Source organism: Ornithodoros turicata, chromosome 1 (assembly GCF_037126465.1).
Source record: "Ornithodoros turicata isolate Travis chromosome 1, ASM3712646v1, whole genome shotgun sequence".
Taxonomy (NCBI): Eukaryota; Metazoa; Arthropoda; class Arachnida; order Ixodida; family Argasidae; genus Ornithodoros; species Ornithodoros turicata.
In genome coordinates, this window is record NC_088201.1 from 202,466,763 (window position 1) to 202,492,711 (window position 25,949).

At 45.7% G+C, this 25,949-nt stretch overlaps 1 protein-coding gene across 2 annotated transcripts; it reads right to left on the reverse strand.

Annotated features, from left to right (window-relative positions):
• Positions 1–459: 459 nt before the first annotated feature.
• Positions 460–21,934, reverse strand: LOC135378954 (zinc finger protein 883-like). 2 transcript variants are annotated; one of them, XM_064612141.1, is made up of 7 exons: positions 21,720–21,934; positions 19,704–19,812; positions 16,768–16,831; positions 16,309–16,424; positions 15,944–16,173; positions 12,248–12,400; positions 460–3,626 (listed from the first exon to the last, which is right to left on the reverse strand). In XM_064612141.1, exons 5-7 carry the CDS (start codon positions 16,065–16,067, stop codon positions 2,236–2,238), a joined length of 1,668 nt encoding a protein of 555 aa, XP_064468211.1. In that variant the 5' UTR covers positions 16,068–16,173; positions 16,309–16,424; positions 16,768–16,831; positions 19,704–19,812; positions 21,720–21,934; the 3' UTR covers positions 460–2,235. The 2 variants fall into 2 exon arrangements, with proteins under 2 accessions (XP_064468211.1, XP_064468210.1); XM_064612140.1 differs by lacking the exon at positions 16,768–16,831.
• Positions 21,935–25,949: the final 4,015 nt, after the last annotated feature.

The window sequence follows — 25,949 nt, forward strand, 5'->3', positions numbered from 1 at the left end:
ACTACCGAACGGATTTTTGTCCTGAAAACAGCTACGATATCAGGTCACCGAAAGGAACCAACGTTCTCATTGGGTAAACTTTATAGCTTTTATAATTAAAAAGTTAACGATTTTTAGGTATAGTCATTTGACGGTAGAGCAACATATGGCAAAGACATCCGCCGGCCCGGAAATGATAGAAGTGAAATCGGCATGTCTATAGCCCTTATAGTTTTTTTATGAAAAATCTGTATCGCTAAAAAAAGACCCCCTGTATATCTCCTAACTTGCATGAATACCTTGATGCACGCCTACAGCCCAATCTTTTGTGGAACAAACACGTTGATTATACCACCAGGAACGCAAATTTCGCATTTGGTACATCACAGTCCACCCTCAGTTCCGGTACACTAGTGTTATTTGGAACTGTAGCACTAAATACGTACCGGGTTCCGCGTTTTCCGTGTCAACTAAAAAACATACACTGGTAAATTTGTTTATTAGTTTTAACCAAAACAAAACACGTCCAATACAAATAAATATCTGATGGAAGACTAGGGAGATTAATCGCTGCAATTAGCTTAAACGATCTATGCTTTAACGATCTAGGTATCACCACTTCGCTGTGGAGCAATATTGATGACTCACACGGGCTAACTTTGTACTTTTTTAAGACTGGCGCTGGGACGCACTGTTTTGGAATTACATTGCAATTTATACGCACCAATAACCGCAGGGTATACAATGTACACGCCAGAAAAATCAACGCCTGAAACAGGTAGCGGGTCAGACACGGGTGAAACACACCCAAATTAAAAAACCGAAACTGGGAGGCATGACAGGTTGGGCAAACTTCTGAAAATATACGGGGTGCTGGTGTATCTGAGTTAATTTCCCGACAAAACTTCTGTTTCTGTTGGCTGCGGGTACGGGTTGAGAATAGTGACCCATATTAACCCAGGAATAAATTATATGTTTCTATGGCGACACAATGTTACCAGTTGTAGTCATGGTTGCGAATGCTGAATGAATTTTTGTGAATGCCGGCCTATGCTTAGAGCCTGAAGTTTTCAGGAAATATTTTTTTCTAAATTCGGGGGGTAAAAATCGGGTAAATACACATGTGCACTAAATTTATGCGAATTCGAGTGAAAAAAATATCCATTACGCTAAAATCGGGGAGAAATCGGGCTCAGTTATTCAAACTAATTGTAGCGGTTTGGTAGAAACGGTGATGCAACTACATTTTTCTGCCAAACAAGTAAGATGGTGCATACCTACAGACATCCCAGAGAGGGCAATTTGCCTGGTAAAAATCGGGTTTCACCCTAAAGAGGCAACCATCAATTCGGGGTGCAAATTTGGGGAAGAATCGGGTAAAGCCCTAAAACTTCAGGCTCTACCTATGCCCCAGTGCGGTACACGTGCGGGCGATAGCTTGCACGTGGTGCAAGCTATCGCCCCTTGGCGCTACTATACTTACCTTTCGTTCACGTCACAGAATATCCTGGGACGTATCCGCAATAATGCCGTCACATCAAAAGGCGCACAAAGGAAGGATGCACTTGAGTGCCCGATGAGGGCTTATTTATCGTCCCTGCTTTTGCTCTTGTGACGGATCCTTACCTTGTTCCGCTTCATTTATTCCTTTCGTGTCGTCTAACCCATAGAACACTCTTCTGTTTGTGCACTTCCTACCTTTTTTTTTTCTGTTTACTTCTTTTTGATCAGCTCATAAGATGTGAGGAATAAAATAACCGGAAGATAAGTATCTGTCCCCACTCTCCAGAAGAAAAAGAGGAACAAAGGGATATCGTTCACAGAAATAAATCTTGGCACTTCGAAGCCCCTGTGAGGGAGCATCCTCTTTGTGTCTGACTTTCCATCACTGGAGGTTTTTTCACATTTTAGATGCACCAACTTTTTTTTTTTTTCAACCTTAGCATATTCATGCATGCAAGTGAGGCCTGACAGGTGGGCTACAGTTTCAATCCGTACAGCATTTGAAAGACGGCAGTTGCCAAGGAGGCAGTGAGTGCTACGTGTGCTTTAACTGCTCGTTCTGCCTTTCCAATTCAAGTTGTACGGCATCTCCCTCTCCGCGCATCACCATGTGCATCTTCAGGTCTCCAGGTAGAGGACAAGCAACAGAAGTAAGTTGACACTTGTGTGCCACCTCTCACATGTGTCTCACGTTTGCAATGCCGCGGGTTCGTGCTGATAAATGCCACACTTCTACTCCCTCTCGCAGGTGTGTCAACTTGTGATGCCGCCAACCCTCGCTGCGTAGCTGAACTCCGCGGGACACAGGTCGGGCCTGTGCGGCTTTTCGCCCATGTGTATCAGCTGGTGGCGACGCAGGTGCGTACTCTGGATGAACGCTGCGGGACAGAGGTCACACTTGTGCTGCTTCTCGCCCGTGTGCTTCTGCCTGTGACGACGCAAGTTCGTGCTGTCTCTGTACGCCGCAGGACAGAGGTCGCACTGGTACGGCTTCTCGTCCGTGTGTGTTCGCTTGTGACGCTGCAGGTTCGTGCTCTGGCTGAACTCTGCAGGGCAGACGTCGCACTTGTGCGGCTTCTCGCCCGTGTGTATCTGCTGGTGGCGCCGCAGGTCTGTGCTCTGGCCGAACCCTGCGGGACAGACGTCGCACTTGTAGGGCTTTGCGCCCGTGTGCCTCTTCCGGTGGTGCTGCAGGCTCGAGCTGTGCCTGAACCCTGCGGGACAGAGGACGCACTTGTACGGCTTCTCCTCCGTGTGGGTCCGCACGTGCTCCTTCAGGAGGTGCAGGCGGGTGAACTCGGCGGGGCAGAGCTGGCACTTGTGTGGCTTCACGCCAGTGTGCAACTTCATGTGGCGCGGCAGGCTCCCACTCTGGCTGAACTCTGCGGGGCAGAGGGCGCACTTGTAGGGCTTTTCGCCCGAATGCGTTCGCCTGTGACGCCGCAGGATCGAGCCCTGACTGAACTCTGCGGCACAGAGGTCGCACCTGTATGGCTTCTGGACCCCCGCGTGCAGCTGCCTGTGGTGCCGCAGGCTCGTGCTGCAGCTGAACGTCGCAGGACAGAAGTTGCACTCGTGCAGCTCTTCGTCTCGGTTCTCTCTCTGGTTCTCGCCACTCTCAGACCAGGGGAATGTAGATGGATTGAAGTGACTCCCAAAGTATCCCATCTGATGCTTGGCCTCAATGTGACGCTGCACAGACTCCTTGCAGGCATGCTCCAGCAAGTGGTATTTCAGGCTGGCCTGCGACACACATTCATGTGTACACACCCCACATTTGTACAACCCTTCGACCGTGTGGTGCTTTGTGTTCATGTTCACTCCGTGTGATGCTTGATGAATTGGCGCAGAATTCATGTTGCACGTAAATGTGTTTGCACTGTGAGTTTTGAGGTGAGCGTCGAAGTGGGCAACGTCAATGCACGGAGTGAAACAGACCGTGCACCTGTTCGTCCCATATTTCTGGTGGTCAGAGGTCCGGGACAATGACTCGCTTGCCTCTTGAGTCTCTCTCTGGTCTGGAGAAACATCTCCGGGATTCGGCTCGGTGAGTGGAACAGTGTTCGTGAATAGAGTTTGAAGTTCAGCAGTGCTGGTGTTGCACTGTGCATTCGAAGAGTTGTAGCCAGTGCTTGCTGTTGCATCTGAAATCGTCAAAACGGAACAGGTGAGAATGCAGATGGGATGGAGTACCTTAACACACTCACTGCCGTATTTGTTCACCTAATTAACGACTTTTTTGTACATAAAAATGTAGCACCGTAGAGACGGAGGGTACCAAAATGACACAGCAACAAATTAACAAATTAAACTCTGAAACACTCTAGCTGAAATAATGCATTTCCGTGCTTATAACATGCTTATAAATCTGTGCTTAAAACATGAATGAAAACACTACAGTAGTGAAGTGATGCACTAGAAAAGTAAACCAATAAGACAGAGCATCTGGGCATCATCAGACATGTCAACATCAACATATGGTACAACATATCGAAGTGTGCCCACTCACAAATCCTTATTGTCTGTAAAGGATGTGTAAAACGTAGTGATAAGCAGTGTGCCACTGGCAAGCTGAGCAGGACCAGGTGGACACTGGAATGTCTGACAAATGGCACACCTACTATCTACTTGCGAGGATGGCATCCTGTTCATGTATGTTCTCCGGGCAGATGAGGCGACGGCTCATACAGATTTACAGTCATGGTGGCATGGAAGTTGCATAAGGCTTTCGTGTGTTATCTTTCATGACTCGGCCTCGGCAGGTCACAGCAGTGGCAGGAAAACTTATGGACACACAACATGGCCAGGAATGACGCAGGACGTAATGAAATACTGTGAAACCTTGTTAATATGTACCCGCTTAAGCCATAATTCCGCTCAAGAAGTAGTTGCACTGAATCCCCATCGTGACTTCCATTGAAACCACTGTATTTGTTACCTGCTTAAAGCAGTACAGAGGGCCATCCAAAAAAATTTCAGATTAAGACATCTGATGAAAGTGTGTGTGTCATTAGACAGATTAGCGCGAAAGGTTTTGATGTGTGCAATTTGATTCCCAGAAAAAAAACTCACATAAACATAGCTCCGCGCCTTCACCCTTAACTCGCCACTCCAGCTATAACGAGGATGAGGAGGTATGATGGCACGTCACCGATGACGGCATAAGGAACCCGTTCTGGTTTGCCGGTCAGTGGGGGTCAGCGCCTTGTCCCTTTGCCGCCGTAAACCTGTTTTGCCAGTTTTCCCGGAGAATTGGGGATAGAAGGAGCGGCTGAAGCATTACCGAGCAAGGAGAAAGGCTTTATCAGAACCCCGAAGTAGCGGACAACATTTCTCTAGGCCAATCAGCGAGCGTTCTCCTTATAGCGTCAGCGCGAGGTTCCAGGCAGATCACAGGCTGGTACTGCTCTTCACTACCGTTGCGCACGGTCGCTTTTTGCGGCGTATTTTAAATTCAATTTCTGCGATAATTATGACTCTGTGGTGTAAATTACTTCGCATGGTGCATCTTACAGGCCTACTTAACAGTTTTATAGGAAGAAAACTGGGTGTTAAAAATGACTTCTGTGCTACTTTAAGCCGTAGCTGCTCGTAGCCTCAATATCGGATAATGCGTACTTTTCGTCCTGAAACAGACCACGCAGAACAAAGAAACTAGCTCCTTCCCTACCAAGAACGAAGATTTGGAAGCACGTGGCTCCTCCAGAGACGGAGCAACGCCAATACGTCACTCCTGCGAGGAGGAGAGGTCATTCTCCCGCAGAGTAGGGAGTAACCCCGAACCTCCTCTCCCTCCTATTGTTTCGTTTCTCACTGCTTTGTCACTTGTGTTGGCTTGTGGGACAGCAACATGCCACGACACCGTGTCCTGAACATCCAGGAGAAATTGGACATTATCCATACCGTCGAGCGAGGCGTCAAGAAGTCCACACTTGCACGCGAGAGAGGCCTTCCTTTGACGACACTTTGTGGAGCGTAGAATGCAAGGGAGGAGATCCTAACAAATGCATCTTCGACCAGCGTGAATCGGTGTCGCATGCGAGGGTAGATTTTCCGGATGTGGACCTCAACACAACCTCAACCTTTCCGGATGTGGAAGCCGCATTGATGCAGTGGCTTAAAGGTACTGTAAAGCAGCACTGATCAAATGTCATTTAGTGTGCTATTCGATAGTCCAAGCCACCTGGACAAAAACTGCGCAAGTTTCATTCCAATCGACGGTGCAATTAATTAGAAAATTACAATTAAAGATTACGGGCAACACTGTACTAGGTATTCGAAATGAATCCCTACTCCTGCCACATACGGCTGCAACCACATTGCATGCGTATAACACTGGGCCCGACATAGCAATCCACCACAATCCACCGTAAAATCCGCCCTTGCAATCCACACAACGATCCACATCTGAGGATAAACGGATAAGTGAACTGAAATGAAATGCTGTGCCGTTGAAAAAAATGTGTCAGACGTTCAAGAAGCCAGACTTGTTTTATTCAGAGAGGTTCACAGAGAGAGTTTGTTCATTGGAAAGAGGCCGCGAACAGCACGCAGGCGCAGCAGAGAAGTAGGGAGAGCCTCCATCGAACATCGGCCAGCGCAGGGTTACTTCGCAAAAAGCACTGTTAACAGGGGTTTCAAAATGCATAGGTAAACAGGGGAACTAATAATATGGTTACTAAAATAACGAAGTTCCGATGTAATAGTTTGTAATATCAATTTTCAGTGTTGCCCGCTGTACAGGGGGTTGTTTGACACCAGGCGTCGCACCGCTCCACTACGCCGCATTTTTCGTGACAAATTAAAAATATTTATAGCACGTTGTTGGTCGTATGGTTCCGCATATGGTATTCAGAAGCAACAAAGTCTCTAGTCACATCACCGGCATATCATGCTGCCGCGGCAAAAGCTTGCCAGTCAGCGGTCCTCTTCTGACAGAAAAGGCACAATGTTCCGCCTTGCAGCTGAACCACGAAGGCTTCGTGTGCAGTAATGGCTGGCTGGTGAAGTTTAAGGCACGGCACAACGTAAGCACATGGGCAGTGTCCGGCCAGGCATCCGCGGCGGACGAAGAGCATGCCCGAGGATGGACGACGGGAATGTTGCAGAAAATTCTGAACGACTACGTCCTCGAGGACATCTTCAACATCGATGAATCGGCGCTATTCTACAGGCTTCTACCGGACAGGACACTCCACTTCAAGAGAGAAGTCTGTACTGGTGGCAAGCATGCAAAAGAGAGGATCTCCGTAGCCTTTGGGGTAAACATGGCAGGAAACGAGAAGCTCCCGCTCCTAGTCAACGGGAAGTCTGCTAACCCAAGATGTTTTAAGGGTGGCTAGCTGCCGTCTGGCCTCGTCTACCGAAGCAACACCAAGGCCTGGATGACTGCAAAGATCTTTGAGGAATACATCCAGCTTTTGGATCGGCGGTTCGCAGTGAAGGGCAGGAATGTCGTCATTGTACTCGACAATGCATCGTCGCATGTTCATCTGGAGAACCTGACATCCCTGAAGTTGATCTTCCTGCCCCCAAATACAACCGCTCTTGTCCAGCCACTGGACCAAGGTGTAATTCGTGCCTTAAGCAGAACTACAGAAGGAATCTCATACGGAGGAGTTTGTTGGACATGGAGAGTGGCAAGACCTACGCAATTGACCTCCTTGGAGCAATTCATTTGTTGCAACACTCACGACAACAGGTTGCACCTGCGACGGTGCAGAACTGCTTCCGACGAGCCGGAGTCACAGTATGCGCGGACGACATGACCGAGTCAACGAAGAGGACGCCGTTGATGACGACGAATGCAGGAGCATTCTTCTCGAAGTGTTGGAGCACCGAGGGTCTGGAGAAACTGTGCCGTTTGAGCTGTTCCGTGACACTAACAATGACACTGAAACTTGTCCGGACTGGTCCGACATTGAGACTGTCGCCTCTGTCACCAGTGACCAGTCATTCGCTGCAAGTGACGCCGACGGTGGCGACGACAGCAACGACAAAGATGGGGTAAAAGACATGGAAGGTCCAACGGTCGCCGAAGCTGCACGAGCGCTAGATGAACTGCGGCAGTTTGCCAGAAAACGGGGACATCTGGAACAGCTCGCCAATAATGTTGGTGGATTTGAAGCCATTTGATCTTGTTGCAAAGTGAATAAACGGCGATATCTATCCTCATTTTGTGGAACATGTTCTATTTTTCTTCCATTAGGCAGGCACGTGGACTTTTATTTTGAGTTTTTGGTTAAGCCGTACTACCGCTTAGTACGTAGTTTTTTCGTGTCCCTGCCAGGTACGCATTAACGAGGTTTCAATGTAATGTAATGGACGTAATGACGTATGTTTGTACTTGTCCAATATGCCGGAGAGCAAAACCTCGTGCTGGATTTCCCCCTGAGCGTTACAGCCTGCTCAGAGCAATATGTCCTGCCCTGGCTTCTAGTCCTATAAGTAATCTGTTTGTGGTTACTGATCACTTGGCAAAGTGGATTGAGCAGTTTCCTCTCGGGATGCCGACTTCCCAGAAAATGTGGGACAACTGCTCAACACCTTGTGCCTGTTCAGGGTTCCTGCCTAACTGACCACTGACAATGCAACCTACTTTACAATTAAGATGTCCTGATATTCTTGCACTGTCTCAGGTACTCATCACAAGAAGACTTCCCCATAACAACCTCTGGCTAACATTACAGAGTGTGCTAGTTGATTAGAATGGCCGAGTGAGCCTGTTGGTACATATGATACGAAGAAATTGGAGCTGAAAGGACAAGGGACATGAAAAACACATGTACACATGGGGTCGGCTGCTGCAGGTGTCAAGATTAGAAGAACCACGTTATCCATGTCACATGACTGTTTCCATTCTTCAGGGGTTACATAGAGAAGTAAAAGGACAAAAGAAAGCTAGAGAAAGACCCACGGGAAGACCTTATGTGTTGCCGTATGTATGTAAGACATCATTTGAAGAAATTGGGGAGTAGGTTCGGTGTTCCGGTGGTATTCAGTTAGCTACAAAGGTTGACCTCACTCATCCCACTGAGTAATGGAAGAATGAAGAAGGAGTGCAACATAAAACATAGAGATGAAATAGTTGATTGTGAATTATCAGCAGTATACGAAATCCCGTTGTCCTGTGACAGAGCGTACAGCGTGTTTGCTCTAACGTGTCCAGAAATTATATTTAAAGCGAGTGATAAAAGAAAAGCAAGTGGTACTTTTCTGCTACTTGTGTAAGAAACAGGTAGTGCTTCACTAGTAGCACCTGTAGCAGCAGCAGAGGACTTAGTCATTAATAGAACAGATTTTTGAACTTTGCTCTGTTCTTAAAACTTCAGACTGGGCCTGTTGGTAAGGCATGGCGGAACAAAAGCGCTAAAAACACAAGGACAACGGACACACAGTTAGCATTGTTAGCATAGCACAGTTAGCTTTGCTCTGTTGGACATTTTCGGGGCGGGGAATATATAACAACGATGATACTTTAATCGAGTACCAGCAGATGGCACTGCAGTCACAACTCAGAACCAGGCAACAGAAGTGACATATTTCTTCTATTCGGTGTTAGCGCCACGAAGCAATTGTGAAACGTACTGACATTAACAGATGAGGGGTTAGTATGGATCCTAGGCCGACAAAGGTGACATTGCATAGAAGGGGTGTACCAGGGTATTAAAGAAAGATCGGAAGACACACAACTTGTGGGGTAAGGGGGGGGGGGGGGGGGGAACGCGGGAGCTTTTGGTTCAAGTGGGCTTCTTAACTATGTGAATAAAGCTTGTTTCTCGTTTTCAATGTTTTCCCTGCCGATGTGGTGCACGGGCTTCATGGTGGGAGCACGGGGTCCTCAAACTTGCACCAAACGAGGCAAAGGCTGTTCATACCTCCTCGTCCCCGTTCGCTTTCTCGGATGCCATTTGTTCCTTTTTATTTATTGTGGTTGCTGAGAAACTGAGCACCCATAAGCTCCTGTTGGGTTGTGGCGCCACAACGGCGGAGTACTCAGAGACGTGCATGTGGGAGGGGGCTGCCTTGAAATCTGACTGCGATATAAATCTTCAATGATGGGTTACAATGTGATGGGCTGTGATGGAGATGCTGTGTTAGGACACAATGTGTGTTCACTCCCGAGCGAAGTGCAGGTGTCGCAGAGCTGCATCCATTCCCATTGGCAGCTGTAAAGATGTGACTTGTCGTGCGCTGCCTTATTGGCAGCAGCGGGGACTGTGATGTCAGTTTTGGTACTCACGATGCCCATTTTCTCCGCTTCTATTACCCTCTTCACGGTGAAACTTTCAATGCTGGTTCACACTGATGCAAAGAACCGTGTTTAAAGTTTATCTGGAATAAGCTGGAATGACCTGTCGCAACCCCTTGAATTGTTCGACAAAACAGAAGAAAATGCTCCTAAAAAGAGAATAAATGGCCCTGAGTTCTGACTGCTATGTGGTGCTTAGAACTTACTGAATGCTCCTCATATATGTGCACAAGCTCCCAGAATATACCATTTATCATTAGATAAGCCTTCAGTTGTCTCCCATTGGTCAGGTTGCTTGAGAGGAAAACTAGATAAAGTATCGATGCAAAATTAGCGAGAGTTGTAGATTAAACACTTTTACAGAAGTTAAAAGAAAAGGCAACAAGACATCCGCATTTTGAGAATCAGGTAAGGCTGAATCTTCAGGCTGAAACGGTAAGGTATCCAAGAAAGAACAAGAAAGAACTGATGTTCTGAGGCTGGAACAACATAGAAGGGACAAATACATACAAGGCCTCAATTTGCCTAAGAAATTAACGATGAAAGATGAAAGTCACTGAAAAGGTTAGCCAGCTCTAGGACTCGAACCCACATCTTCTGGATTGCCAGTCCAGGGCTCTACCAATTGAGCTAAGCTAACATGCCTTCTCAGCGACTTCCAAGGTGCGTCATCTGAAGGGACAAACCAGTCATTCTCTCTCACTCATCCTCCTTTCACTCTTACATTTTTGCTCACACATACGACATTCATACGACTTCGTCGTATGAATGTGTGAGCAAAATGCCTCCCATTTAGTTAGCCTCCACTTGACTAGTGCTGGTGAAGCACGTATTGAAGAGGGTGTGCACCTGTCCCACAAGGTAATTTTATGATCCTTATCCCAAACAGTGCATACCGATTACGCTGAGTAACTTTACAAGGTGTCATTCATTTCCTAATCCCGAGCTTGACACATATAGCACTGAAGAATGTCCTGTCATACGGTTGGCTTTTTCAATGTCTGCCATCTTTCAGCAGCATCTTGCAGCCTTATGTTTCGTTGTGTCCGTCCTTCCATATTTCAGCCTCAGATCGGCTTTCCATCATGCAGGACACAGCAACAGCGGACTATTTTTTCACAATCTCTTCAACAGCTATGCAGATCTAACGAGCCACACACGTTCTTGAAAGAAACTGCAGCGCCACCTACAGGCTGTTCACCTTGTGAATAAGTGTTCCGTTTACTCATACAACCATTACTTATAAAAGCAACACTAGCCCCAGAGGAAAGAAGAATAGGGAACGAATCATGTAGCGGTTGCAGCACTGTCACCACACACTTCTCCCTTGAGCTCGCATTGCTTCGGCTCCTCACACTGGAACATGCATGGCCCACATTGTGCTTGCCCATGCCATCTTACAGCTGCTTTACTGACTGCCGTATGCTTGGTATCCCCCGTCCACGTGCAGTCTTCATTCTCCAGCTCGTGGTATCGATGTGGATCTCAACCACAAGCACCTCTCCGCATCCGAGGGGGGGAGTGATGTAGCTGTCAGTGGACAACGACGCACCACTTCTACCGTGCCATGCCACAAGCTGGCAATCGGTAGGCAATGGCTCTATCGGCAATGTCCCGGAGAGAAGCCACCGGTTGAGAAGCTCCCCAGCATGTCGGGCCCCCTGGGACATTCTATCTATTTATTTATTTACAATACCCGAAAGGCTCTTGCGAGCATTGCATGGGGGAGTGGGGTTGTACAGATATTAGGTATAACAATAAATGCACTTGACAAATAACGGTGCGAAAAGAAAGGAATCAACTGATTATTAGTGAATGGTTACATGGTAGATGATATCTTCCCATGAAATGTGGTGTGATCAGTGAGCTTCGCAATATTCAAAGGAAGATCATTCCAGTTAATAGTAGGTCTTACAAAAAAATGATTTAGCAAAGATATCAGTGTACCAGACGAAATGAGTTACCTTGTACAAATGGTCGAAGCGGGGAAAGATTGTGGAAGAACGAGTGATAGGGGAAAGGCTAGGCGGAATGGTATGAATGAACTTGTGAAACAGAGACAACCCTGCAATGTATCGACGTCTTTCTAGGTTAGGGAGTTGAAGTTGTTGTTTAATTACCGAGACTGAAGAATGACGTGAGTAGTCACCAACGATGAAACGGGCTGCTCTATTCTGGATGGCTTCAATAGCGGAGGATAAGTATTGTTGAGGAGGTTCCCACAACTATCATCGCTTATCGGGAGCCATGTAGAGGAACGCTGTCTCCTCTACAACCGTAATGGTGTGAGCAGTGGCGGCGTCTACAAGGGGTCATTGCTGACAGCACGTAGACGTAGAAGCACTGCTTAATGCCTTCTCGCCCTCCTTCACTACTTTCAACACGTAAAGTCAGAATCCGTTTGTTACCGCATTTCGCTGCTACCGCATATCACATTTATTACAATCTTTCTTTGTGCCTACCCTACCATTCCAATATTTTTGTGACTAAATCAATTGACCATTTTGTATTTACCTTCGGATGCTGAGTCATCACTGTGTTCCAGATGATCCCGCCCCTCCAATATCGCAGTGTCGTAAGGCTCAGTTTTCACTTCCACGATCGGATGTTCATCTGAACAGTCCTCTGGAGGTTCTTCTTTTATGTGGCACGCACCAGGTGTCGCCCCTAAAATAAAACAAGAAGACGATAAGTAAGCCACATTGAAAAACCTCAGGGAAAGCGAGGGTCATCTCCAAATCTAGTGACGCTCTACCGCGACTGATCTTGACATATCGCATACAAGGGCGTAAGCCCACAAAACCTTGCTTGGAATCTTGCAACGTTGAATACTGTGAGATGGCCAGATGTACGACATCTTCCTCAGAAACGTTCCACAGAACATTTACCCAGTGATGGCCACTAACTACTTCTACAGTAGTTTAACTATAACTACTAACTACTTTGCAATCGAGTAGTTTAACTAGTAGTTCAACTACCTTTTTAGGGGAGGTAAATAAAACTACTTCTTTAACTACTGCAATGTATTTTAACTACATCTATACCTACTTAACGTTGTCCACCAACACCAATCCCTTGTAGTGTTCTTGGACAGCTAAATATGAATCACAAGCAATAATAAACTTTGGCTCAAGCCATTGCTACGATCGTAAAATACAAAGCTTGCGGCGGGATTCTTTCTGTGCCTACGCGATAAACTAAGTTGCAGAATTATTTCGCAGCAAATGAGGCTTCACTAGACAAGCATTAAAAGTGAAGATTTAGTAAACATGCACAACACAATTGCTCTGCACCTCCGTTCTCATCAAACAAGTAGCTCAAGGAAAAAGTCGGAAGCACAATCATGCCGTAAAGCTTGCGGCAATATTGGAAGTAGTTGGCGCCTTCAGTAACCTAACTGCTGTAGTTAACTACTTAAAATAGTAGTTTAACTAGTAATTGCCACTACATTTCTGCAAGTAGTTGATAACTACTTTTTAACTACAATCAGGTAGCTTAACTACATGTAGTTAACTACTGGCCATCACTGCATTTACCGTCCGAGTACACACAGGGTTGGTCTAGCAAACATTACACTTTTCGATTGCATCATAAACACAAAAGATGTGGTTAGCCAACCTTAAACTTCCTAGACATGTAGCCATTAATCTGAAGTTTCGTTGGAACTTTTTGTGAGCGTTATCACCTTGTACGAGAAGATTTCGATTCCCTGTTAGCGTCGCGAAGTGACTGTGGCTATGAGCGGTGTACAGACGTGGACAGATAGAGAGAGGACAGCAGGAAGGACTGAGGGACAGTGGGGGGTCAGTATGCGTCCTGGCCCGACTTCAGGGGGAACTGTGTCGACATTCGTCTGGAAGGTCTTCAGAAAACCCAGGGAAAACCTTAAACAGCACAGCCGGTGACAGGATTCGAACCCGTGTCACCTCCCAGTCTCGGCGTGGAAAACAATCATCCTAACCACTATGCCACGGGAGGTGGTTTGTACAGGAAGAATTAAAAATCAAGCAAAATCTCGCTCTATGCACTTTCTATGGCCCGTCTCGCTTCAAAACCGCCATTTTCTTCTGCGTGCGCTTCATATTCATTTCACCACACGCAGGTGGCACCAACATACAGAACAAGAGGATTGGTGCATCAGTCATTGGTGCCAATGTGGCAGGCATGCAAACTAAGTCTGGCACAGCTTTCTCTTGGGAGCTTTCTGGCCCAGTGTAGTGCATGTAGGGCACACAGAAAAAAGACATGGAGATGAAGCTGCTCATACAAACAAAGGCTGGCACACGACCAGACACAGTCACGTTGGGGGAGAGGAGAAAGGCAGTTACAGTAAACCCTCGTTAACTCGAACTCGCTTATCTCGAAATATTGGTTATCCGAAAATGTTTTTGTGTCCCGATCCTCGTCCCAATGCTTCTGATGTATTTGTGCCCTTTTGAGTCGAAGCTTTTTTTTGCTGGAGTACGGATGTCTCAAACTTCCATCACTGGTAGGTCAGCGTACCTACGGCTGATAACGTGCATTCTTCGGTCCCCCAGGCTAGGTCAGGGTCAAAGCCTTTCAGTCCTAGTGACTCACGCGCCGCTAGCTGTGGCAGGCGGACGACACTCTCCTTTCCACCCAACGTCAATCCTCCTCCTCCTCCTCCTCCTCTGCATTCGTCCGAGCGTCTCAGTCACATTTCGTTCTTCGCGGCGTGATGGCTGAACAATGCACGTGGAAGTCCCTGACTTTGGAGCGGAAGGTGGCACTTATCAAACGCCTGGCAGCAAGTTCATGAAGCCTTTAGCGTGAACTGTTTCGTTCATGCAGGTTTCTGGTCTTCCACTGCCGTACTGGAGCCAGCAGACTAGTTCAGTGACTGTGATGAACTGTGCAACGACGTGATGCGCCTCGCATGTTGTGGGGAGAGTGACTTAAAGGACTTGAACTTCGAGCACCATGCGCTTTACAACGGCGATGTTCCAGTAGCGGTGAACTGAGTGATACTGAAATGGTCGATAGTGCCCACTGTAGTGACGTGCCGGGAGGAGCGTCTCATGCGTTGCATTGAAGTGCTTGAAGATGCTTTCTTGTTCCCAGACGTGAATGCTAAGCAGTTGCTATTACGGAGTTATTCTGTATCAGATGATGTTAAAAAATAAATGGCTTCGGAATTGTTCACGAGCCCTATTACTGTAGGAACGCTTTTTTTTAACGTTTCATAACATAGCGCATTGTCATAACATCGTGGCAACGTAATTTTCATTGTTCGCTTAACTCGAAACCCAGCTTGTCTCGAAATTTTTTCCGTTTTTTACGACTTCAAGTTATCGGGGGCATACTGTACTGGCTTTACGCGACTGATGGCGAGGCGCTACCTTCTGTTTTGCGCTGCTGGACGGAAAGCTATGGGAAAAGCCGTGCTTTTCACGTGTCATACGGCAGCCTCTACGAATTAAAACAAACTGATGAACGCGAACGATGTTTGTCTTGACAATAAACATCATGCATGTCAACTACATAGCACTTCTTGTTCAGCGAAATCAACGGGAAACAATTGCGTTCTGTTGGATCTTGGTTCTGTTGTGCAGGTGACGGGAGCGCAACCTTGAAAACGTTTCACCTTCTTCTTCTTTTCTAACTTTTAGTTCAAGTGTTGTAAGCATGAAGAAACTTTCCCCTTGGTTTAATGTGTCATTTTGCACGCTTCTTTGGACTGTATTTCGAACTTAGCAAGATTAGTGTCTGCCTTCCAAAGTAATTGTAAATGGGTAAAAGGCAAACGCTGTCGAGTCCAAGAGGTAGGCAGTCAGAACAAAATCCGAATGGTTAGGTGCCCCTAAGTTTAATGATGAGCTTTCATGCACAATCTGCATACTGGCATAACAAAGTGCTGACCCATCCACGACATCACTCGAAGGAAACTGAGCAGCCTTCAAACGCAAAGCGCTGACCCAAGCAAGGGCAGAGGCGGAGCGCAGAACAAGCGTCAGGTGAGCGCAAGCTTCGTAAAATTTGTGTCCGCATGCAACAGGTGGCACTGTGTGCTGGGGCATGTGCTCCCCCGTACAGTCTGTGGTCGCAAGATAGAGCTAAGTTTTATCTCCTAGTCTCTTTCTCTGTGATGTAGACTCAGGTTTACGCAATCATACTTGCGGCAACTTCTTCAAGAATATTCCGGAAAACATTCACCACCTGTGCTTACAAAAATTTTACCACAACTCTCACCTCCTAATGCAGACACGCTGCAGTGCTGTTGCTCTATCTGGCCCTGTTCTGGTAGACAGGCAGCATGCAGGGTTTCCGATTTTACTCTCGAGAGCTGACAGCTCAACTCTGGGGACACCTCCATTTTTATCACAGTTGTGAATCTGAAGGGCAGGATTGTGACGACTTGAACATACAAGTACCAGTTGGCTTTTCGTTAACGAGAAGTCAACTGTTGCCACCCTTTGACCCTGAAATGACACGAAAGAGACAAGTAGGTTTAGAAGTAAAAAAAAGAAAAAGGAAAGGATAACACATCAAGAGCTGTCGTAGGCTCATAAAACGTGAAGACGCTGAAGAGTGTTTAGATTGAAGTGTCGACTCACTGTTCCCAGGAGAGTGATCTGTGTTTACCGCCCCTGTGCCTGCATTGGTTTCCAGTAAGAGACAGTAGATGTCACAGAGAGGTTCTTTACAACATCCCGCATAGACATTGTTGGTTCTGAAGAAAGGAATGTATGATACTTCTATTAGAATACCTCCTAGATTCAATTGATGACACTCAGGAAATGTAAATCGCAATGAGTGAGGAGGAGGGTCCTCCTTTCCACTCTTCCCCACAAGGAAGTAAAGAGCAATTTGTGACATGGATAACATCTGCCTAGTTGATCAGAGTGCCTACCAATTTGTAGCCATAAAATTCCCCGACTTTTCCAGGTTTTCACTGACTATTGCAAGAGAATTCCCTGATCAGAACAAAAGGGAACTTGGTGCCTGCTGCTACATGTTGATACAGATCCCAAACAAAACACATAATTTATTGAGTATTAGTAAGGTTACCCTACTTTTCTGGCGCTGAGCTCATTGAAATTCCCCGACAATTCCCGGTTTTCCAGGTTGGTAGACACCCTGTTGGTGGACAAATCTATTTCAATGATTATGATGCGTCAATACAACTGAATCTCCGAATGCAATAAGAGGATAAGTCGACTTATCCCCTTTTTACTATTTTTGCTGCAATGATATCTACATACCAGTATGTACCTGAGAAAGAAAATTTAGGACTGTATTGCAATTTATTGGCCCGCTACAGGTACGAAATAGAAAAACGCATGTGTTTCAATGGGACGAACAATCAGATTAGGCCCCTTTTCTCAGTTTGGGATTTTTCGACTTATCCCCTTATTGCATACAGAAGTTCAATTATCAGTGTATTTCTGCAAAGTAACCCAACTTCCCATACACAGGCTAATTTTAATCACTATTGGTTTATTTATTTATTTGCAACGTACGCCTCTTTTTTGACGGTTCGTAGTTTGAGCGCAAAGCTGCTAAGAAAGGAGGTTACATTGACACGTGACACGAGAGGGGAAAGGGTTACAAGCCTTACTCACGGAACAAACACGGGCGGTGAGTGCGGGAATCGGAGCTATCTTATCAAAAATGAGGTCACCCGACGGCTTGTCACCCTTTCCCCCCTCGTGTGGCGCGTCAATGCAACCTCCTTTCTTCGCAGTTTTGCGCTCAGACTACGAGCTGTCAAAAAAGAGGCGGAGCCAAGGGCTCATTTCCACGGATTTTCGGCGAATTTATTTCGGCACTTGCCATTGCATTACGAGTGGGATTATGGGCTATACCGAGTAAAATGACCACGGGGAACCCATTTCCGCAAAGAAAACGTTAGGTTACCTTGAGAAATTTCGAAGTTCAATTCAAGAAATTAACTTTCCATCAATTGAAAGGAAATAAAAATGTTACCACTATGCAGCAAAAGTTATTAGCAGAAAAAAATCCCTTGACCACATGTCTCTCCAGGGCCTACGTTTTTTACTATGAATTTCTACCATGGTTGGTGGACCACCCTGTATAGCGAGCTCGTAGCAGACACTCAAAGAGTAGTTAAGGTCAGTTACAGGATGCCTCTAGCAGAGAAGTAACTGAGTAGATTCCTAAATACTCAACTCTTTAGCGTTCGAGTGCAGTGCCAATAGCATGACCTACTAGATTATAACGACCGTGTCATGGGCACCCCTTCCCAGTGCCGTATCTGGAAGCTAGCGGTGGCGGCACTCATTGGCCCAGTTATTGCTTCCTCAACTTCTACAATACTTTGTACTTCAGCTTACCTTAGTATTTCTGTACAATCGGTGGGTATACCACGGAAGATGTATTCATTCTAAAGTTGGTTATCATCATCATTCTACGCGTTTTCATAGGAGCCATTGCTGTCGTCTGCTACGGTAGCCGTCTTCTGCGCATTCAAAATGCAAATTTCCATTGTCCAATCATGATGTAGGTCTTGCGTGCCGATGAGTAGTGCCCCTAGTGGGTCGTGCGGACGGGCTCCTCATAGGGGTTGCCGATTATGACATGGTCGTTATAACCTAGTAGGGTGTGGTCAAGAGTAGCTGACAGACGGCAACTCCCACATACCCCCAGCATTAACACTCATGATCTTCAGCCCAGCATATCAGTGCGCCGCGCAGCCATTAAACCTGACATGGTTCTCCAAGCTAGGCACCTCTGAAATATTACTCAGGTGCCACAGGATATCTAAAAAGTATTTAAGTTAGAAACTAAATGCTGGCATTTTAAAATAATGGTAGTAAGATACCAAGTTATTTCCACGAGCAGCTGTGACGAAGCAACTCAGTTCATCAGTTTGTCTTCGTCCGTAGAGGCTGCCGTACGACTCGCGAAAGTCACTGTTTTCCCCATAGCCTTCCATGTGAAAGCACAAAATGGAAGACAGTGCCGCTGTGCCATCTGTCGCGTAAAGGCAGCAACTGCCTTTTTTCTCTCCTCCAACGTGCCAGTCTCTGGTCGCGCGTCGGCGCTTCGTTTATGGGCAGTTTCACCTCCCAGTCTTCTTACTCCGTGCTTGTGGTTTAGCGTTCTTGCCCCATGCAAGTTACGTAACAACAAGTCCAAAAGGATGTTTTAGCAGCAATTAACGTTGCTGTACTTAACCTAATACTACCACAAAGGCAGAGTGCCAGTCAACATCCTGAGCTACACAAAGAAGAAGAACTTTTTTTTTATTCCATGAATAAAGTGAGTTATAAATGACTGTACAAATAATCAAATGAAAAGTCTCGCTTATCATGACAATGTAGCCCTTTGTCATGACGGAACACAAGCTTTTTTTTTTCTGAATAACCAATTCTAAAAATTGTACTGTCAAGCCCTCACATGTTCAGATTGTATTTTTTGGAAATGTGCAAAATGACAGAGCCCCCTCGACGGCATATCATATAGGTAGGGAGTGACTTTTTCGGGTTAAATGCCTTTCTCAGATTCGGGGGGTAAAAATCGGGCGCTTTTTTAAAATCTGTAATTCGGGGAGAAATCGGGCGATAATGTGCCTTTGGGTGTTTCCGGGTGCTTTTGTTTCTCCTCTTGTCTATCAAGTCCTTTCCTAATCTGTCTTTTTTGTTTTTGTTGTTTTTTTCTGTTGTCTTTTGCGGGATCGTGACCTCCCAGCGGTAATCCCCGAAAGCATAGACAGTGTTGACACACATGGGTGTATTGCTGGGAACGTAAGTGACCCATTCTTACATGTGTTACACGTGGCAACCATTGTTCGTCTTCAGTGGAAACGTCACCTGAGGATTCCATAGTGACTGGAATTCGGGGAGAAATCCGGTTTAACCCCAATTGGTAGGAAGTCAGTTCGGGGGGGAATAACCGGGCGGAATCGGGTTTAAATGAAAAAGTCACTCTCTACATATAGGCTAATGTCATGCGGCTAGACATAAAAGAAATATTGAAGGAAACTTACTGTTTTCGGAAGCCATTTTTCTTAGTTCATTGTAACGTGAGGTCTCTGTCCTGCTCGCTTGAAGTACTGTTCTAGCTTCACCACCAATTGTTTTTCTTGCTTGACAGTCCTTGGGCACAGGCACAAGCATGTAAAAGAGGACAATATCAAAATAGTGAAGAAGATCCCAATGTATTCATAGTACACAGTGTTCGTACAGAAAATTTAACCCAAAATTCGAGGATTTCAAGCGTTCCAAGGGACAACATTCAAGGAAGGTTCAAAGGCTGCTTGACCCTTTCTTGGAATGATATAATGCCCCACACGGCTTGACATTGACATGTCTCGGAACATTGTTTCACCAAATACAAAGCAGCACCGAGTGTTCCGATTTCTTCCCCATGTGTCGAATTTTGGAAGCAAAAAACAGCTGCAGTCCACGACATGGAATGCGTTTCAAACCAACATCGTTTTCAAGAACAACTTTCGTCTTGACCGCCTCACGCCTTTCGCCAAACCTGAAGTTTTTTGCAAGAATCACCGGAGTAAATTTGTCCCCTGTTCTTCAAACGTTGTTTACCAGATCCCCTTAGCGTGTGGTTTCTGTTATATTGGCCAGACAAAACGTTGCTTAAATGATCGTTTGAGAGAGCATTCATTAAAAGTAAAAAATAAAGCTTCAAACTCTGAAATTGCAAAACATTTGGAAGAATGCTCAGATTGCTTCCCTCTATGGAATTGTAAAGGCATCCGAAGTGGACCCTCACAGAAGGCTTTTGAGAGAGACCCTTTTCATAACTTCTTGTGGGAACTGTGTCAACAAACCTTCCGTAATCCTCGGTCCGGCCTTGAACAGACTGCTCGTTCCCCTGAAATGACCTCCTGTTTTGTTCTCAACCGGTGTTCCCTTCCCTTCTGTTTGTATATATTTCTTGTTTTTGAAGTAAAATTTTCAGCTGTGTTTGAGACTTCGTGTTTGTGTCCGTCCCTTCGTGTTCCCTAGTTTTGGGGGTTTTATATTATGCATCATCTTCACCAGCTCGCTTGCTTCCTAGCCATTTTTTCATGGAATGCACATCATTTTTTTACCTCTGCCAGAGCAGCTCATGGTGGTATCTCTATACCGGAACATTCGTTGAAAAACATGCAAAACATCTACGGAAGAACTGAGCGAGAAGCGGATGGATGCTAACTCCATTGACCACAAAGTCTACGCTTCCTGAACTATACAGATTATGCTTCCAACAGTTCACTCCAGGGGTAGGAGATGAGAGGAATTATGTGCATTTCCACGGTGACGTTTAGGCATTCTCAACGTTAGGTCACCCACTGACACTCGACGAACATTTTTCAGCTGCTGCTGCTAAAGATGTATCCTCCAAGAGTCGTAGATGACTTTTCAACACCGATTTGTCTGCTGTGGCAATGCTTATCTTCTGACATATTGTGCGCCTTGCTTGGTGGAGATTACTTGTGTGTTCTACATAAGACCCAACAGAAACACTGCTTATGATCTTGTCATGCAGTCTGCTACTTGCATTTTCTGCCCAGCATTTCCTTAGAGTCAGCCAACCTGTACTCCAGTTTTTTGGAGCATATTGCGCCAGCATATTGCGCCTCATAGCAATATGCATTCACACGGCATTTCAGGTGCAGCACAGAACGCAAGCTAACGCATGCGTTCTGTTTAACATTACATAGCGCGGAATAAACAGTGTTACATGACACCGGGATTTCGTAGATGACATTTTCTGCGCAACTTTGGAACATATGTCGCCGGTTTAGGTCACACGTAGTGAGGGGGCAAGCACCTGTTTGTTCAGCTAAGTAAGCTATTATTCCCCGACTCTATGGGAAACTACCGCGATACTAAATTGTTCTGCAACTTTCTTTCGCCGATGGCCGCAAGCACATACAGACAAGGGGCACAACATCGAGACGGCCCCCTGTCACTTGGCCTTCCCCTCGAGAGCTTTCCTTTGTGAGCGTGTTCACAGAATCGGTCGCGGGTTGAGTATAGGACGGTGGAGGCAATACCTGATTCCTTTTCAGTTTCCGAAGCGGAGGAATAAAGTAGCATCCGTGCGTTCACACATCGTTGTCTGAATTCCCTGCACACGCCGTGTTGGAGGTGGATTCTAACGCAGTGAAACTTCACGGACCGTATTCCTTCTACTAAGATCGAAGGCGTTCACCCATTCGAAGCTTTCGCAGCTGGCGACGAACTTTGTTTACATCTCGCAACTTTGGTCCTGGCACAGAGATGCCGCTGTCGACGTTGTTGGGTGGCGCTAGTGTAAAATGCGCGCAAAAATGTGTGAAAAATGTCTATAAGCGTTTTTTACGGCACGCATGTTGAAACATTCGATTCTAGCTGTTTTCCGAGAGGCAGGCCTCCAACGCACAAAAAAATTCAAATAACTCAGGTGGTTGGAAAAGTTGGCGGGCGTCGTCTGCTTTGAAGCGACGGAGCTGATTGGCGAAAGTCGCGTCGTTTTTTCTGCGCACGAAAAGTGTGTAATTCTAGTTTTGTCTGGTTTGCATATGGCAGCTCACGTGGTTCAGCGGTTAGCGCGCTGGGGCCCGATCTTCAACTTGTCGTTATCCCGTAACGCGCGTTACGCATCACTTCGGCCCGTGATTCGCCACGAGCTCTCGCGCGAGCCTATCAAAGCGGCTTTGAGGCGCGCGAACTTCAAATATAACGATAACGATCACTATATGAAGATCGGGGCCCTGGTTATATCACGTCGAGAATGGGAGGTACCCGGGTTCGAATACCGGAGATTTTTGTTGGGTTTTCCTCACATGGTCGGCACAGTTCCCTTAGAAGACGGCCCAGGACGCATATTCCCAACTCTGTGAGGCACCTTCACCATCATTTTGATATACATTTGGCAATTTATCTCTCTCTCAAGTTATGTCCGCCTCGCAGTCCGTCCAAACGATGCACGGGAAGAGTGAAGGGTCTCGCATTTCCCAGGAAAATGTAATTAATAAGTCAATGAATGAATTTTAACTAATTAGCTGTACACTATAGGTACACGGTCTCCTACAGAGAACGACAGCCTCAAAACGCATCATCAAAACTGAAATTCATGCAGCTCTAATAATTCTTTTATTTAAAAAATGTGGGTCAAATAAAGAAAAACATCCCGCAGCACAGGGTATTGGTAGTGACGATTCTGTACCACACCTTTCACTGTAAAATCTGTTCACAAACAAATCATGTTTAACTTCTCAAAGAGTATAGCTTACAATAAATGTTTGTTTTTCATACTTTCTTCGTACAGTTTGTGACATCTCAGCTTGATCAAGACCAAGTCTGCCTGGGGCACGATAAACCTGAAGCTAGTGAGACGTTAGAGTGGGGCACTGACGAATCGGGGGCAATCTCCGACTTTTTTTTTTTTTTTTTTGGGGGGGGGGGCAAAAACTGAGAGAGTGTACACTCCCTCTGAGCGGGAGGGGAGAGGGAAATCCCTCGCTGAACCACCAAGCGCTGGGTTCTCGCAAATAAAAGCAGTACCACTGTGGTGGAACTTGGGCAGCTTTGCAGAAACACACTGAAAGTTTTATTTACGCATAATTGGCACACTGTTTAGGGTCTTCACATTTTGCGAGCATACGAGAGCTGTTGATATTTAGTTTACTTTTTTTAACTTCTGGACGTGTCTGTCTCTTTTGTGTTATTTCAGGAGCAAAGGGTGGCAACGGTTGACATCCTTCTCATTAACGAAGAGCCAAGAGATACTTGTGTGTTCCACCCTTCAGGTTCCCAACTGCGACAAATGGAGCATATACAACGGACATCTCCTAGGGGACAGCGACGCCGTTCCTACAGTCTGTGAAGCAGAGGCGCGCTTCCCATTCTACAATGGTCCAGTAATAATCATGTATCTTTGGTACAACAGTTTATTCGCAACAGTGCCGACATCATGAAAGTAGACTCAGTCGAATAAATATACATGCACGGTTGAACCTGGGGTTGCACATTCCCTCACTTTATAAATGGTTCGTCATAGAAGAAATATACGCCCCTTTTATCTATCAATTGGCTCGTGAACCTTGATGTCCGAACATTGAACACAGGCTACAGGAATATGCCACAAAGGCTGCAGCCTACATTGATTCGAGATCAAAATTATGGCACAAGTTCAGTCATCCAGGTCACTACCAGTGGAGGTAAAACGAGCACCAAGGTATGTCGTCCAGTGCCCCTTGCACAACAGCAATACATAAATGACAGGATAAATAATCACATTATCATGATGACTGGATGACAAATAATGATGATGATGATGATGGGGCTATTATTTCACAGCTATACAGCATGAGAAATACAAGCATCTCATGCATTGTGAGTAGCTGCCAGGTAAATAAACACGAAAGAAATCGGTTATCAATTGAGCCTGGAATTTTAGGCATTTTCCTTTACACGAAAATGCCTATTAACACAGAGAGGTGTCATCTTCACGGTTGCCTGCCTTTTTTATCGACTCTACTGAATTGTAGCCCTTTTTTTAGCATTTTTAGCTGCCATAACAGCCTTTTTTTAGGGGTGCAAGTGCGAGTGCACCTTTCCAGCTCATGCTGAATGTTGCATTTTTCCTATTGTTCTTTTTTGTGTTTGGTTTCCTTCAGTACCCTGGTTCACCAGAAGGGCTTCACGTATATTTGATGAAAAGATTTTGCCTTTCTTGGCCTTTCAAGATCGTCCAGGGCAGAGAACCAAAAGTCATTATTCAACATAGCGTGCTTCTAGGCCACCTCAGCATTCCTGTACCAGAAGTCAAACCTTCTATGGTACCGTAGCCTTTAAACGAGCAATTTTTCCTGGATGGAGCATTCTGAAACAACACCAATGCCAATGACTATTTTTGGCATTTCGTTGCCTACTTTGGTGTTTTTCAGGGCCTAAACGCCTGCCTCTTCCCATTTTTTTTACTGCCGAAATCTCCGAGCCCTAGTTATCAGATATGATGAATCCCCCGTTTTACTAACAAGTATCCAAGCAACGTCCACCATTTGTAAATTGACTGTTGCTTGGATGTCTACTTCAACACCAAATTAAAACAAAATGTAATGTGCAATAAGCTCATTTATGTATTCCACGGAAAGGTTAACCGAACGGACTGGCAATGCAAAGTGAAGACAAAGCTGCACTGTACACATGTTAATTTCACAATGCGTGCGTTGCAGGACGATTGGCCAGTTGATGCGCAGGATCCACTGCCTTCACGGCACATTGCGAACATAATCTTTATTACAATACCAAGTGCACTTTATGTCTGGAAATTTTGTATCTGAAGGTGAACTGGTAGGTTGATAGGTGTCAACACTAACAACGTGTGACTTTACATCGCACGATAACTTTAGCTGAGGGAAAATGTAATATACATATTCAATTGGAACGTTGACGCTGATTGGACGCTCTGTCATGACTAGGGCCCGGAAATTTCGGCACTAAAAATGATGAGGGGGGGATATGTTTATTAAGAAAAAAGAAAGGAAAGTTCAGTCAGACGGAGGTCGGCTTGTTATTCCAAAGAAATGGAAAATGGGGGAAGAAAAGAAAAGGAAAAGAAAAAGAAGAAATGAAAAGGAAAAAAGAAAAGAAAATGGGAAAACAAAGAAGAAAAGAAAAGGGACAGACAAAGAAGAACAGAAAAGAAAAGGAGAGACACAAAACTGAAACTGAAATGTCACACCAAAGTCACAAAAATGATGGATATAAATAGGCTGGCATTCCAAGCAATAGGCTGGCATTCGGCCCTAAAAAACACCAAAATAGGTAGAGCCTGAAGTCTTCGGGAAACATTTCTTTCTAAATTCGGGAGATAAAAATCGGGTAAATAAACGTGCGCTCTAAATTCATGCGAATTTCAGGTTGGAAAAACTTGCAGTACGCAAAATTCCTGGAGAAATCAGGCTCAGTTACTCAAACTAACGGTACTGGTTTGGTACAAACTGTGATGTCACTGCATCTGCTACCAAACAAGTTAGTGCGCATTCCTATATATACATTTCAGTGAGGGCAATTTGCTGATTGAGGGCAATTACGCAAAATTGGGTTTCTCCATAAAGAGGTAATCTTCAATTCGGGGGGGGGGGGGGGGGCAAATTCTGGGAAGAATCGCATTAAACCCTTACCCTTCAGGCCCTAAAAATACGCGATGCAATGCACAAATAGGCACATTAATTTGGTACGCTCTATGACTTTCTTAGTGTTTCACAATGCTTCATTCAAGAAAAGATGCTCATTTA

Bases quoted from the DNA above. Each gene is read 5' to 3' on its own strand.
- LOC135378954 (XM_064612140.1), bottom strand. From the start codon at position 16,067: ATGGAGGTGTCCCCAGAGTTGAGCTGTCAGCTCTCGAGAGTAAAATCG. The intron at 12,401-15,943 runs GTGAGAGTTGTG...GTTTTATTTTAG, and splicing joins CAGCGTGTCTGCATTAGGAG to GGGCGACACCTGGTGCGTGC. The intron at 3,627-12,247 runs GTAAATACAAAA...TGACGATTTCAG, and splicing joins TGATGACTCAGCATCCGAAG to ATGCAACAGCAAGCACTGGC.